Source organism: Gadus morhua, chromosome 12 (assembly GCF_902167405.1).
Source record: "Gadus morhua chromosome 12, gadMor3.0, whole genome shotgun sequence".
NCBI lineage: Eukaryota > Metazoa > Chordata > Actinopteri > Gadiformes > Gadidae > Gadus > Gadus morhua.
The window spans coordinates 25,120,171-25,136,030 of record NC_044059.1 but is presented as its reverse complement, the minus strand read 5'-3'; the positions used below and the strand labels follow the sequence as shown (position 1 = coordinate 25,136,030).

The 15,860-nt window shown below is 47.1% G+C and overlaps 1 protein-coding gene across 2 annotated transcripts in view; it reads left to right on the top strand.

Annotated features, from left to right (window-relative positions):
• faf1 (Fas (TNFRSF6) associated factor 1) overlaps positions 1-8,604 on the top strand; it is a 60,768-nt gene extending 52,164 nt beyond the window's left edge. Inside the window, exon 19 of one of the 2 annotated variants that reach the window (XM_030371799.1) lies at positions 7,492-8,604. In XM_030371799.1, the coding sequence (XP_030227659.1) occupies positions 7,492-7,575 (84 nt within the window). In that variant the 3' untranslated portion in view covers positions 7,576-8,604. The remainder of the gene's footprint in view (positions 1-7,491) is intronic. The other variant, XM_030371800.1, reaches the window with a different exon arrangement.
• Positions 8,605-15,860: the final 7,256 nt, after the last annotated feature.

Here is a 15,860-nt window from a genome sequence, read left to right as displayed (position 1 = left end):
AATCCGGCAGCTCTGTAATGTAATTAAATGAGAGGGGTGCGCAGGGGAGCCTTCATCCACTCCAGACGCTCCCCCTGCCGTGCTGCCAGCAGCCCAGGATGGAGGATCCACCACTATTGCATTTCTTCAACGCCACAACTGTTGAAACCTTCCTTTTTTCTTCGGCGGCTTCTCTCGTCTTTTGTTTGCTCTGTTTTTTTTTTTTTCTCGCAGTGTTGCCTTCTTCTTCCTTCTCGGCTGAATTGCCATTACTGTTGTCTTCAGTATTGCGGCGGAAGAAAGCAAAAATATATATATTTGTGGATGGGACTGAAATACGCACCGTAACCCAAAAAAACGGGATACAAGTTGAACCACCTTGCCACACAAACAGCCGGTTCCTGCGGGTCAAATAGATAAAAAACAAATAAAGGACGAAATGGAAATAAATTGAGATCATCAAAACGCATGCCAAAACCATACGATCCCCCTCCCTAGATTTGCGCCGTGGCAGATCCCCGTGTGTCGCCCAGCGGGGGACTATAATTACCCCCGGTTTTTTGGACGGCGTCTCCTCCTCAACATTTGGTTGCGAGCGGCTTAGCTCCTCGCGGCGCTACAGCAGCCTGTACACTGGCAGCATGTGTAGCCGGCTTTGTTGTGCCCTGCTAACTTAGCCTCTCTTAGTGGCGGGCTGCTACTCCGAGGGACGGCTGCAGAGGGAGAGTCTCGCTTAACCCCCGTCTTTGGGCAGCCCTGGGGCACCGAGCCGTCTCGGTGGTGGATCCTCGGCAGCAATTCAGCATTTATGAATGGAGATGAGGGAGAGATGCTGTACAATTGGCCCCGCAATATGGGCGTGGAATATAGCTGGCAGTTGAGGGACCTATACGTTATTTTGGGGGTCGTTGATTTCAGTTGTTGTTTTTTTTATTCAGAAGCAGCCATGTCGGGATATAAATAAATCGTGCCGTAGAGTTTATTGTATCGCAGAGGCCTGTTAGCCCGTCCTCTTTAGACGAGCGAGAAAGCGTGTTTAGACGCCATGAGTCAGACCCAGGCTCATTATTCCTCCCCTTCACAGTTTTTCGCTCCTCGCCCGAAGCAGCTTCTGTGACAACCCAAACACGGTCTGAGCAGCATATTATTCTTGGTACTGTGATACTGTACCCTCTTCCTGCTTTCCCACTCTCCTAATCTCTCCTCCAGCTCCGTCTCAAACAAATGTTTGAACTGTGCAAATTCAGCCAAATGCTTCTTAGACAAAACTTAAGATGCAGGGAAAATAAACAGAGCTGTTCAAAAACGACGCAGCGTGGTCTGTGGACGGCTGTGAGATGGATTTCACATCTGCACCGAAACCGGTTGTTGGGGGGTTTTTTTTCACTCTGAAAGAATTATGTTTCGCAAAAGAACTATTGCAGTTTATTGGTAAAGTGGTTCGGATTAATCCGTCCCCATAACATCCTGTTTGAGGCATCGGACCCACACGCCTCCTTCAGGACACCGACGCAGACGTCCCTGGCTATGACCCCAGGTAATTGATAAAAGGCCTGTCTGTGTGCACGTGTGCAGGTGCGCTTGCCTCTTTGCGAGAGCGGGAGAGAGGGAGAGAGGAAGACGCCTTTGGGTCCCAATTTCTTCCCTGAAGTCAAAAAGCGGTTTTCCCCCGGGGGGATCTCTGTCCTTCTGAGCTACTCCTCCTCCTCTTGACTTTCCCTCTCCCGCCGTCACTTTTCCCTCCCATGTCTCTCGGCCTCCTCCCCCTCCCTCCTACTCCTGCCAGCTCCACTTCTGCTGTCCTTCTCCCCCCCCTCCTCCTTTCTCAATTAGTGTTTTGTGCTCCTTATTTTATTTCATTAGTTCTACACTTCTTTCCCTCCTCCAAGACTGGCCGGCTGATCCCTCTCTTTATTCTCTCTTCCCTGGCTCTCCTGGTGTCTCCTTCTCTCTCTCTGTTCTCTCTCCCCTGGCTCTCCTGGTGTCTCTTTCTTTCTCTCTGTTCTCTCTCTTTCTTCTGGCTCTCCTGGTCTCGTTCTCTCTCTCTCGCTATCGCTCTTTCTCTCTCTCTCTCACTCTCTCTCTCTCCCCCCCTCCCCTGGCTCTCCTGTTGTCTCTCTACCTCTGTTCTCCCCTCTCTCTCCCTCGGCCCAGCTCCAAGCCGTTGTCTCTCTCCCTCTGTTCTCCTCTCTCTCCCCTGGCTCTCCCGGTGTCTCTCTCCCCTCTCTCTCTCTCGCCCCCCTGCTCCCAGCCGGTGTCTCTCTCCCCTCTCTCTCTCTCTCGGCCCTCTGCTCTCAGCCGGTGTCTCTCTCCCCTCTCTCTCTCTCTCTCGACCCCCTGCTCTCAGCCGGTGTCTCTCTCCCCTCTCTCTCTCTCTCACGACCCCCTGCTCCCAGACGGTGTCTCTCTCCCCTCTCTCTCTCCCCCGGCCCCGCCCCCAGCCGTTGCCCGGCCGCGGCAGCCGTCTCTTTGATGTGCGGGTCCTAATCTGTGCTGTTCAGCGGTGTTGTGTTCACGCCCTGGCGCTACGTGTTGTCACCGCGGCTGGCAGCGGATAATGATCTCCCACTGCTTTTGTAATTGGCCAAATAAACACTTGACAACACTAGTTTTAAAAAAGACAAGTTATTTGGTTTTAATTAACATAGTCAGGGCCTGTAATGGCTTCATTAAAAATGCGTTATTTCAGCTGCGCGTTTGATTAAGTTGGATACGGGACATCTTTCAGGAGGGCTGTGTTTATTTTCTCTTTCTCTTTGCGCGAGCAGTACTGTCCCCCACCCCCCTCTTCTGTTATCAATGTGTTTTTTTCATTTGGATAAGGCAATCTGCATTTGCGACGCTCATTTCAAAGTTCCCCGTGAGTGTTAATGATGTGATGTGAGCCGCGAGGAGATGTGCCACCGCGTTGTGGCTATTAACCGAGGTGATATTATTAGCGCGTTATTATATTGTGAAATGTGATGACGACTTGTTTGAAATATAATATTTCATTATTGGAGGACATTATTACTGTTTTTCAATCCAAGAATTGACAGGTCTCCCTTCCATAAGTTCCGGGTTTTAAAGTTGGATTTGTGGTGGTAGAATCTTTAGTGACTGTAATTGTATTGTTGATTCGTTGTTGGTTATTCAGGCCGCGCACAAATGCTGGATTCAATTCAGATTTCTAAGCGCCTCAATTATGATGTATTTTTTATTATTTAACCGCGGCGATGGCTCGCAGGCTGTTCCGAGTTTACCCGGAATCTTTGCGAATCACGTTTTCTTTAATTAGTCGCCGAACAATTTCATAATTCAACAAGTAACGGAGTGATTTAATCCAAATGGGTTGATTGAAATGATATTGACTCAAGGTCAAAACAAACGGGGGGGGGGGGGGGGGGGGTAGGCGGGCGAGATTGTGTCTGTCTGGTGCGTGTGTGCGCGTGGCCGCGTGCAGAGGCCCACACAGAGAAGGAGATATGGCTTAGGCAGAGCAGGGGGAAAAACAACAGCTTTGTTTGTTGACAGATGCCTCCATGCTTATGGTCTGTTAATTGGATAACAATGTAAACAATCACCGATGGCACTCGTCTCCTGTGTCAGTGTGGCATCTTGTTTCCCTACTTTCATTTTCTTAGTCAGATGCTGCCTGACGTGCGCGCGCACACACACACGCACGCACGCACGCACGCACGCACGCACGCACGCACGCACGCACGCACGCACGCACGCACGCACGCACGCACACACACACACACACACACACACACACACACACACACACACACACACACACACACACACACACACACACACACACACACACACACACACACACACACACACACACACACACACCCTTTCGCCAACCACCACCCCCACCAACAACACCCTGCGCTATCCCCACCCACCCCCTTACCTCTCCCAATACCCAAGAGGGCAGCCCAGTTACAGGCATTCACACCAGATTTGACTTTTAGCTTACATGGATACATACACGCACATACGAACACGCACACACAATAAGAAAAAAAAACACTTGTGTGTCACATGTGCACACACACGCATGCACTCGTGCGCGCACACACACACACACACACACACCACATCCCGCTCCACCCCCAAAAGCCTAATTTACCCCTACCTGATGCTATGGTGTCATAACAGCCTTTCAGGTTCATTAACATGGCAGCCATTTGCAGTGCACCACTCCTGAGGTGGGAAAAAACAAGAGCCCAGCAGCTGTGTCGGTAGTTATCGCCGCGGCCGGGGCGGATTCCCGTCGCGGCCGACACACACACACACACACCTTACCTTGGTGTGTGCATGTGCGCATGCACATGCACACACCAAGGTAAGATGTGTGTACGCCGCGCACTGAAATCAACACACACCGTTTGACTCCCCATCTTGCGATCGAAGGATGCGGTGTGATGAGGCGGTTCACCCGACCGGGCTGCGTTAGGTTGAGGCGACACCCCCGCCCCGCCGACGGGCTCCTTAAGACCCCGCTGAGAAGTCAAAGAGCCTCAATGACACGTCGAAATGAGGACGCGCGGATGAAAGGGAAGGAGCCTACGGCGTCCGCGCGGGTGTGACATTAGCCCGCCCCTCCCGGGAGTCCCCGAGGTGACCCGGTGCACATATCGCTCTCTTCCCCCGTCCATCTTATCTAATGCCCGTTTAATCCGGTAATGGTGTTTATGTTTGGTCGTTTGTTGAATTTTATTGAGCTGAGGATCGTGTACGTCCATGTTTCTGCATACACAGTATTAGATTAGGTTTTAGATCGGCTCTGATTGGACTGATCTTGTGTAATCTGGTCTCGTCTAATTGATCCCCCCCCAAGGCGAGGGGGCCGCCCGCTGAAGCAGCAGAATACAGACACGGTCGTAGTGGCGGTGGGATTCGAGCAGGACATGTGCCTGGAGAATAATATACATGGGAAATATAAACAAATTCCGAAACGTTGGGAAAAAAAGCCACTGAGACAATGTGAGCCCGAGTCATACGGAGAAAAACCAAAGCGGTGTTTTTAAAAGCTGAAACTGGCCCTTCTCTTCCTTATCTATGTGAGAAATCGGAATATGTCAGTCAATCCCGACACTTGACTCTAGAGCCCAGAGTCTGACTCCAACCTCGTCCAACATCTTGATAAGCCATTATTGCGTTTGTCTGATCCGCAGCCGTTCACACACGGATCTGTGTCCACGCGCGGTCATCTGCTACCACTCTTACACACGTTGATCTGAACGTGTGCTCATGATTTCACCTCATGGAATCAACAACTTAGGTCCATATCTACGCATACATGTGGCTGATCGCTTCATTCTCTTCAATGTACACAAACAGGCCAGCAGGGCTATGATGAGCAGGGCTATAATAACACTGTGTCTTTATTGACGGCAATATTATAAAAGTGGTCATGCCCTGTTTAGCCATTTGGTTTTGGACATTTTGAAGTAGTCTTTAAGACCAACTAGTAGTTCATCTCATGCCCTGTAGGTGGCTAAAGGTTGCTGAAAGGATAAAGAACGATCATCACTTTAAATCGGTGGGAAAATTAGGATTTTAAATCTCGTAATATAAAGCAAATTTTCTTCGTGCGGTTAGAATCCTAGTGCCTGGTTCATTGTTTTATAATAACAATAATCTCCACAACGATGCGGGCGTCACTTAGCCGAGTGTTCCTTGACCTTGCACTATGACAGCTCCGGACCTTAAGGGCGCCGCGGCCGTCGTCAACAGGCGTCGCCGCTTAGTGGCGTACAACAGGATAGCCCTCCCCACCGAGCCCCGCCCCCCCGCGCCCTCTGACCCCCGGAGCACAGGTAGGGCTGCAGGGGGGGCACGCCGGTCGCCTCCCCCAGCCAGGGGTTAGAGTGGGAGCCCTGATCAGGGGGGGGGGGGGGGGAAGGGGAGGCGCGGGGGGGACTAGATAAGCCCTGGACACCTCTCCGTGTCACAGCGCCTCGCGGTCACAGAGTCCCTTTCAGCCCAGGTGTTAGACCGGTCCTATGTAACACGACCCCTCGAGCGATTAGCTCACATAAGCTAGGGGGGGTCCTCGGGCTGGGTGGGAGGGGGGGGCCTGTGTGTGTGTGTGTGTGTGTGTGTGTGTGTGTGTGTGTGTGTGTGTGTGTCACAACGTGTGTGTGTGTCACAGTGTGTGTGTCAAGGACGGTGTTAATGTGAGTTTGTGTGCCCTTATGAGAGTGACCGAGTGTGTGTGTGTGTGTGTGTGTGTGTGTGTGTGTGTGTGTGTGTGTGTGTGTGTGTGTGTGTGTGTGTGTGTGTGTGTGTGTGTGTGTGTCTGAGTTTGTGTGTGTGCTTATGAGAGTGGCCGGGTGTGTGTGTGTGTGAGTGTGAGTTTGTGTGTGTGCTTATGAGAGTGGCCGGGTGTGTGTGAGTCTATTCCCTTAAAAGGAGAAGGTTAAGTCTTTCACATCGAGGTGTCTAACACGATCAGCGTCGTCGTGGGTGGTTATTACTGGCGTACGAGTCGTGACAGGACCAGCGAAACATCTCTCTGGGGCCATCGTAGGCTTCCCAACTGTTTGACCTCGCTGATGAAAAACGGAGGGAAATCGGTGGTTATCAGCTAGAACACACACACACACACACACACACACACACACACACACACACACACACACACACACACACACACACACACACACACACACACACACACACACACACACAGGATATAAATATACACAGGAATATACACAGGAATACACACACACACACACACACAGACAGGAATATACACACACACACACAGGAATATATACACACACACACACACACACACAGGAATATACACACACACACACACACACACACAGGAATATACACACAAGCACACACACATACACACACACACGTGTTTGTAAGTTTCCCCACTCCCCAGCGGGGGGGTTTGAGAGCCCGTCTCACACGGGGCCGTCTCGTGAACCGCTCTGTGGTGAACTCTGGACGGCAGCCCTTCCTAAGGAAAACAAGCGGCCCATATCTCATACAGAACCACAGCGCCGCCCGCTCACCAGCCCCCCCCCGTCTCCCCCCTGTCCCCCAGCCCGCCGTTTAAACACCATGTTGGAATAATATTAAACACACACACATGCACACGTTGGATCTCGCGCGGCGCTGCTGTCCTGATGGCTGGGTGGCAGGGCAAACACTGTGAGATATTCACTCGGGCTTTGCTTAAACCCAAACCCACAGTGTCTGTACACAAGGAACTGGACCGCTCGTTTGTTGAAGATGCTTGTATTGACCCATTTCTTCTCTCTCTCGCTCTCTCTCGTTCTCGCTCACTCTCTCACTCTCACTCTTACAAACTCTGTCTCTCGCCCTTTCTCTCTCTCTTTCTCACTCTCGCTCTGTCTCTCACTCTCTCGCCATATCACTCCCGCTCTCTTTTACTTTATCCCTCTCTCTCTCTCTCTCTCTCTCTCTCTCCTCTCTCTCTCTCTCTCTCTCTACCTCTCTACCTCTCTCCCTCTCTTTCTCCCTCTCTAGATCACCCAGCTGGACCCAGGGTCCACCCTGCTGGATGCGAAGCTGTTCCCCCAGGAGACCCTGTTCCTGGAGGCCCGAGAATAGGGCCGAGGCCCGTTGGGGCCGAGGGGGACTGACTGACAGACTGGCTGGACCCATTCGTCACCGAGCATGGGCCTCCAGTCTGGGACTACACAGACATACAGACGCACAAACATACGCGCACACACACAGAGGGACACACACATGCACGCACAAAAAACACACACACAAAAGAGACCGACCTCTCAGAACAGACAAACCTAACACACACACATGAAGCAACCTCCTCTGCTCTCGGTCTGATCGTGCTACATGAATGCATAGTGTACACGTATTGCACAGAGAAGCAAAGACACTATCACAAGCACACAGCCAAACACTCATACCTCCCAAACACTCTCTCTCTCTCTCTCTCTCTCTCTCTCTCTCTCTCTCTCTCTCTCTCTCTCTCTCTCTCTCTCTCTCTCTCTCTCTCTCTCTCTCTCTCTCTCTCTCTCTCTCTCTCTCTCTCTCTCTCTCTCTCTCTCTCTCTCTCTCTCTCTCTTCCCCCCCCTTCCCCCCTCCCAACAGACTGTGCAGAGTCACGGTTTGGTCCCACAACGCAGTATGAAAAAAAAGGAGACTTCAGTAGACATTGTCCCATTAAAAAAGAAAAGAAAAAAAGAAAAAAAAAGATAATAATAATAATAAACAAAAAAAAAAGAATGGACTTGGACCTCCTCCCCCACATCAAGAACAACAAGGCTGCTTTTTTAGAACATGGGTTTTTGTGTTTGAATAAAGAAATGCTAAAAAAAAATGAAATAAAATAACAGCAAGAAGAGACCGCTACCTGGATAAGGCTGGCCTCTCATTTCTACCTGTCCAACCTCCCGCCTCTTTTGCTCTGAGCCTACCGTAGTGACCCCCCCCCCCCCCCCACTCATTCCATCCAATCATCTGCACCCTTCTCCTGTATCCTCTGGTTTAGCCTCCATTCCATTAGCCAATCAACTGCTTCGTTGTTCAACTTCTTTATTATTTTTCTTTTTTGTTTGATGCTGTATTAGTTTTAGTTTGATACACATTATATAAAATCTATATGAACATGGATCAGTCTCCGCCAATAATTTGTCACAAACACGTAGGGGTGTTCGTACGATTTTGCTTGCTTTTGTATTCTTGGGGTTCATTTCATTAATATTAAAGATTAAAATCTCCTCTGTATCAATGGAGATCATGAAGCCGTCCTATGGCGAAGAGTACATCCACAAATGAACCATGGTTCTATAGTAGGATTCCCATCAGTACTGCCTCTCTGATTCCATCAAACCTTAATATTTTCCAAGACATGACGTGGAAGTCGCCCGATTCTTGATGGTTTCTGAATCATAAACCAAATAAGCTTTTCTGGTTGGCGGAAAAAGAAAAAAGATTTAATTTCTCTGTCCAAACACTGGTGTTTGCTTTAAAAATAAATAAATCATAAAACTCAACAGGACAAAGCTGGCAGCAATCAGTTGACGCATAATACAACGTATTTAATTTTTAGTCAAATAATAACTTCTGTTGAATTAATAATAACAGCGATGACAACATGGTAGCATGTATGGAGGTTGTTTCCACTTCGTTATCCAGCTCACAGACAGTATTCTGGCCAATATAAAGTGGACCACAAGATGTCGGATACATTATGCTGCCTTTTGTATTTTATTTCTATCATATTACAACCATCCACAACAACCCCTCCTTTTTTTAAACGCAACTATTTACCTTGCATACTTTCCCCCCCCTTCTCCCTCGCCACCCCCATGTCCCTGGATGGTGGTATCAGCTCTTCGCCTCCATCACCGCCGCAGCTAATTTCTTCGCCTCGGTGACGGGAGGATCACGCGGGCTTAACCCTCCATCTGCAGAGTTGAAGAACCCCAGCGGACCCAGAACCCGCAGGAAGAGCAGGCGTCTGCCTCATTAATAAGCAGACAGGCAGGCAGAAGACGGGGCCCCGGATTACACTGAGCCCTGCCTTTTGCAACGGGACCAGAATAGAGCATCGCTCGGGTTCAGATCAGACGTTCAACCGCATGTGTGGTGTTTTCACACCTAATGAGTCTGGGAGAGGGGGGAAGCGCTAGGAGGCTAATAGCTTAGTTTGCTGATGGGAAAGTATGCTTGGATTGTCATTTATTTATTTTTTTTATCGATGAACAGCTTGAGTTGTGGATGTTTTTTTATTAATCTTTTTTCTTCACCAAGTTTATGAGCTCCCAGCACGGTGCTGACATCGAGCCAGAGAAATGTACCAACACTCACCAGACATTATTTTACATGAACACACACGGTGAACACAGAGCCACGTGACTTAGTGACTCAATCCCAGGATTGATTGACCTGAAATCGGAGCTGATGGCTGAAGGTGTTGATACTGGAGCTGACTGGGGATTGCGCAATTGTCTCTGAAACCAAAAACGGTTAAATTGAGAAATAGGCTTTGTTTTATTTTTTTTCCGTTTCTTCAGAGTTGCATTATACTGTTGTATGAAATCCATAGCTGTGTAGCAATTTAGATTTTATTTTTTATTATCTTTCAATGAACTTTACTACTTCACCAATCATTAATCTCGCCATAACCCGACGGATTAACGCAGTTGGCGTCCCTCCTCTCCTGAATGTTTCATTTTCAGTTGATGTACATTTAATGATGGCCCGGGTTGTCTATAACCAAACAGACACGTCTGTTCATCACATTTTTTGTTGCTGTGTTAACTGTGCCAACGTACCAAAACCAACCAAAATATATAAAATATCGGCCTACGCAATCTCCTTAAAAATCTCTTGTTAAATGTCCTCATGAGGACATACATTGTTAAATATCAATAGTGGGCCTGTTTGCACAAACTTATAATTTTTTTCACAATAATGAATGTCTAGATTATTATAAGGCCTTATAAATAAACTATTCTTCCTTTATTTGAATTTAATTTAAAAAATGGCATTTTACTAAATCTAGGCTACAGTTATAGCCTAATCATAACTGTTAAATTAAGGTAATAAAGGCTAATGAACATTATAGGCTTACCATTCAGTTGAAAATAAATGACAATAGGCCTACATGTAAAACACGTTAGGCCTACACAGAGGCAGAGCTTGAAAGATGCAAGTCCTACGAGTGCTGGTAGGCCTTATTTGTAGGGGACACTGGAGTTGCAACTCTTACATTTCTCTCTCAGTTACTCGGAGAATGTTTGGGCGATGCTTTGTAAGATGGCCTACATGTGACGCATCGTTCACAATATTAATTTGAATCGAAGACGTCAGATGTTGCAACACGATCAAGGGACGGTATGTTAAAAAAAAACCATTACATTTCACTACATAAATGTAGCTTTTGTCTGCATGAGCATAGCGTTCTGTATTGTTTGATAATAATCTTACAGTATTCTTTATTTATGTATTAATTTTTTGGTATTATTTATTAATTTAGTAATATTTCTAAAATTACAGTGCAGTGGTTCACATTTCTTCGGTTAAGCCTGGTGGCCCTCGAGAGGCTTGTGGAGGCCTTATCGCGAAAGTGGGGCTCCTCTTTAGAAAGCAAGTGAACCCGTCAGCAGCCATAAGGTCTCACTCCACTTCTGGGGAAAGTTGCAGTTGTAGTAGGAGACTAGCTGAAAGCCAAACCTCCTAACCTGAAATAAAATGAACTAAAACGTAAACACTAAATATCGTCTATCTCTAACTATTCCTCCCTTACCCTCCCTCCTACCCCTTTCTGACCTCCCTAGGACTGAAGACATAGTTTAAGTCAGCTGCCTCTTTCCAGTACTCTCTGATTCTCCTCTCTTGGTCTTCTGAGAACACTTTTCTGGCGGTAGGCCTACATTATTCGCCTATGAGTTTTTAATCATCTACCTTGATCAATCCCCATAGTTATCTTCAATACTGTAGGTATTCATTCTACCAAGGAAAATATATCTACGCCTCCTCAGCGGATATTTCGGGTGACACGCTGTGAGTGACCTTTCAGAGGGCAGATGAAAATCTCTCCGTGCGTAATGGCGCACGCATGAATCGTGGGAGACAGCAACCGTTCCGCTGCGGTTTCTCTCGCGAGAAATGAGAGCGTCGTCCGCTCATCGACGCACACTCGTGCAGGGGATCGATATGACGAGGCGTATAATGTAGGCTAATAGAGAAACACTGCTATATTTCCGAATCATGCATGCTATACTCGGAATGCTTTTAAATCAAAAAAAATAAATTGACACAGTATAGGCAGCAACCTCCAAACATGTCAGAAGAAGAATCTCATCATATTTCAGAAGAAGAATGTCATCCAGAGCAGAGCAAATACCTGGCAATTTGTCGGCTTAATTGTTCAAGTGGATGGATTCATCAGCCTGTGTTAGTGTCAGAGAAACAGCCTCCAGCCCGCACGCTCTGGTGGGAGTTGTCCTACAACCAGTGCATCCAGGCAGGAGACAGGTGCATCGTGGCACGCCTGTCAAACTTTGTGCTTTGTCTTAATGTCAGTGGGAACGTGACAGAGAGATACGCACACACATGTCACTTGGTGTGAGAATACAGTTTCAACCCGCAGACGTTTTTCCTGTGAAAAATATGTCAGGGCACGTTTCTCTGTGTGACGGTAACACAGTCGGAAGTGCCTTTTGGTTAAAATGATATTTTCCTCTTTACCTGACCTAACATGTCATTAGCACTCTGTTGATCGGTTTCCCTGCTGGCTCCCTGGGTGATGACTCCTGTGATCGTAACCCGGTGTGACAGCGTGTAAGTCACACAGCCTAATAGGACCCACGATAAACCAACAGATTTGTTTAGGAAAGCGCATATTGTCAGGCTTTTGAAAGGTCGACAACATTATCTAAATAAGGATTCTGCAGACTTGATTTGTGTCATCCCGTGTCGGACCATCTGACCTTTGACCTGCCATAACCCGCCAGATCGAGTTAACGCGGAAGTCATAATTGGATGACAGGACTCAACCCGTCTGTGATCATCTCACAGTTATGACGTTTAAATCACAGAGAGTTCTTGAAGGCTTATAGGGCTGCTCTCACTTTGGTTGGACGTCTCAATCTCTGACTTAATGCAAGGCCTGTGGCCGACGTAGCTCGGACATCCCGCTTCAATGTCCCTCATGGGGAGAGGAGAAAGGCAGTGTGTGTGTGTGTGTGTGTGTGTGTGTGTGTGTGTGTGTGTGTGTGTGTGTGTGTGTGTGTGTGTGTGTGTGTGTGTGTGTGTGTGTGTGTGTGTGTGTGTGTGTGTGTGTGTGTGTGTGATAATGAGTTTATTCTGCGGTCTCCCCCGTCACTTATTCAGCGGTGGCAACATCAGGTTGCTGTCTTGATTCTCCGGTGACAATGGAGAGCAGAGGCCCGCGGTGTTTAACCAGCTCCGCCGAGGTCAGGAATGCAACCCTTTGGTGAAGGGAACTAAATTCTTGACACAAGCGATTCCCCCCCACTCAACCCCATCCCCCACCCCCAGAGCTTTGAAGTGGGCCAATGCGGGCCTACAGGGGCCAAGCCGAAGAGCATTGTGACTGGATCCCAGACTGGCCTAACCTGGAGGGGTCACTTAAAGTTTACTTTCTCAGAGACGCGGCCGTGGCACTCAATGACGGAGCCTGGAGAAAGACAATCTGAGGCTTAAACTGTTTGATATGGGTGCTGTTCACCCTCCCAACCGTTTCACTCAGTGCTTTGCGTTTTTGGCGCACCATCTTGGTTGTTTTATGTAAGGTATATAGAGGCATTGCACACACATTTTTCTAATTTGACAAAGTAGACATCAGAAATACACTGTAGGCCGTTTGTAGCTGTTAGCCAATCAGGGCTGGGTGGTTTCTGCAACATTTGTTGGATGGATTGTGCAGGCAGGGCCGTAGCACCAAATCCTGGGCCCCTATACTATAGGTACTAATGGGCCCCCCTGCGCTAAGTTGTTGACGGGGGGGGGGGGGGGGGTATGGGACGATTGTTGACGGAGGGGGGGGGGGGGGGGGGGGGGGGAGTGGGGGGGAGACGTGGCCGATAAGTAATTTTTTTTTTTTTTTTTTTTTTTTTTTTTTTCATGGGCCCCCCCTCTGCCTTGGGCCCCCCCACAACTGTCCCCTTTGTCCCCGCAGTCCGTCGGCCCTGTGTGCAGGGTCATAATTCTGGGTTGTTTTGGGTAATGTACACACACTGTTGGGTTGCTCATGTTGGGTCACATTGGTTCTAAGGTGTTCATTCGCAGCAGCTGGTTGTGTTACTTTGACCCAGGTTCGTTATTTTTCCCGCCATCCATTTCCGCCTTCCATTGTCTAACTTTCTGGACGTGAACATCGCCTAAACTCCTTTAATCATGTTCTTTCGGTCAAAACCATGTGGCCTTTTGCTATATCTGTTAGTGTTTCGGGAACACAAATTCTTAACGTATGGGACTTTTTTTCCTTATTTTTTTAGCGATCTGATTGACTGAGGTTTTCCAGCATTCTGATTGGTTGGGGTTTTCGGGTGACCTGATTGGCTGGGGTTTTCGAATAAACTGATTGGCTTTGGTTTTCCAGCAATCTGATTGGCTGGGGTTTTCCGGGGATCTGATTGGCTTGGGTTTTCGAGTTAGCTGATTGGCTGGAGTTTTCAAGATGTCTGATTGCCTTGGGTTTTAGAGCGATCTGATTGGCTGAGGTTTTCGAGTAATCCACCTGGCCAGGGTTTCTGAGCGATATGACTGGCGGTGGTTTACAAGCGCACACTGTTTCGATCTCTGCAGTACATGAATCTTCATTTACATAATACAATTAGTGGTATGGGAGAGTTAAGTGTTATCCGCGCTGAGCACGGTGTTGTTTGAAGTTAACTAGCTCATTTGCTAGATACTAGTGCCATGGATCTTCCTCTAAAACTAGCTTGCCATAGACTCGGGATGGAAAATGTTTCCAAGCTGTATCTTTTCCTATTGTCATCAGTTTAGTTCCTTCAGTTTAGAGACTATTTATTCAACTATGAGATGAACATAACCCCAATCGGGTGGTTAGTTGATTATCTAGTATAGAGGGCAAAGGCAACTAAGATAGCCTTCATGTTTTTACATAACAAACACAATCAAATGTGATTTTAATTTAGGTATGTAACTGAGTTTGTGTCTGAACCTGTTTTGTGAGAGAGTATTGAACTAAATGAGGGCCTGACTCCAGGCAAGTACATTTTTATTGAGACATAACGTTGAACTGTTTCTATTAAGGGACAGAAATGATCGTGGAGCCTTTAACAAGCAAAATGAACTGTGTTACAGTTCGGGGGTTTAAACATATTTAAGTAAGCCTCATCAATTGATACCATAACACCTTCCCCAAATTTAGAATTGGCTAGTTAATTAAAGAATAATTTAATAGGGAGCAAAAGCATTTCTTTCTATGGGCTGGGTGAGTTTATGTGAATTTATGGACTATAATCCTTTTCTATTTACATTCCTGTAGGCTGTCATTATCTAAGTGAGCAGGTTTAACTTATTTTTCTAAGTTCTTCTACCTTGTTTCAGACCACATCGAAACAAACTCTTTATGGAGGCTGTCGATGTTTGTTTCAAGGCTGTCTTTGTGTTTGACATCCACCAGCAGTGCCTCCCCCACCTGTGAGTTTCTCCAGTGTTCTGCGTATCATGTTAATGGTCATGAGTCCTCATCTGCGAACAGTTGCTTTGGCCCACACTTAGGCTGTGTGTACAAAACGTTTGGGACAAATGTTGAAGAAATGTTTGTTATTTTTTAACGTAATGATATGCTATAATGTTTGTTGTTTTGAGGCTTTAAGGAGCTGTTCTAAAAACTGGTGTTGTTAATCAACCGCCCCTCTAATTTGCACCAGGGATGTTAATATGTATTCGTCCCATTAGTGACTCAGTGGTGGGGTGAATGTTGGGCTATTTTTTAGCCCAGAGGTTTTGAAGTGTAACAAACTGTTGGTTGGCGGCAGCGGCATGCAGAGTCTATGCGAGCTGGTTTAATCGTTCCCTTAGTGATCTAGACAAACGAATACAAATAATTACGATATATTTGTGTTGAAAAAAATTGATATGTAGGCCTATATCTACTTTTTCCATAAGCATAACATGTTACTTCTTTAATTCATAAAAAATAACAAAAAGGAAATCACATAGTTGGCTTGTAATTAATATAAGCTCAATTTTAATTCCAACATGCTTTGGTTTTCTCGCAAAATATTAACATCGAACAATTTAACTCAACCTTAAATATCAAAGCCCGGGGACGAATAAACATTGAGCATATATTTAGTCTTTTTTCCGAACTAATTTATTTATAACGACGTGCAGCGCCTCATAGGTCGTCCTTCTATTAAAAA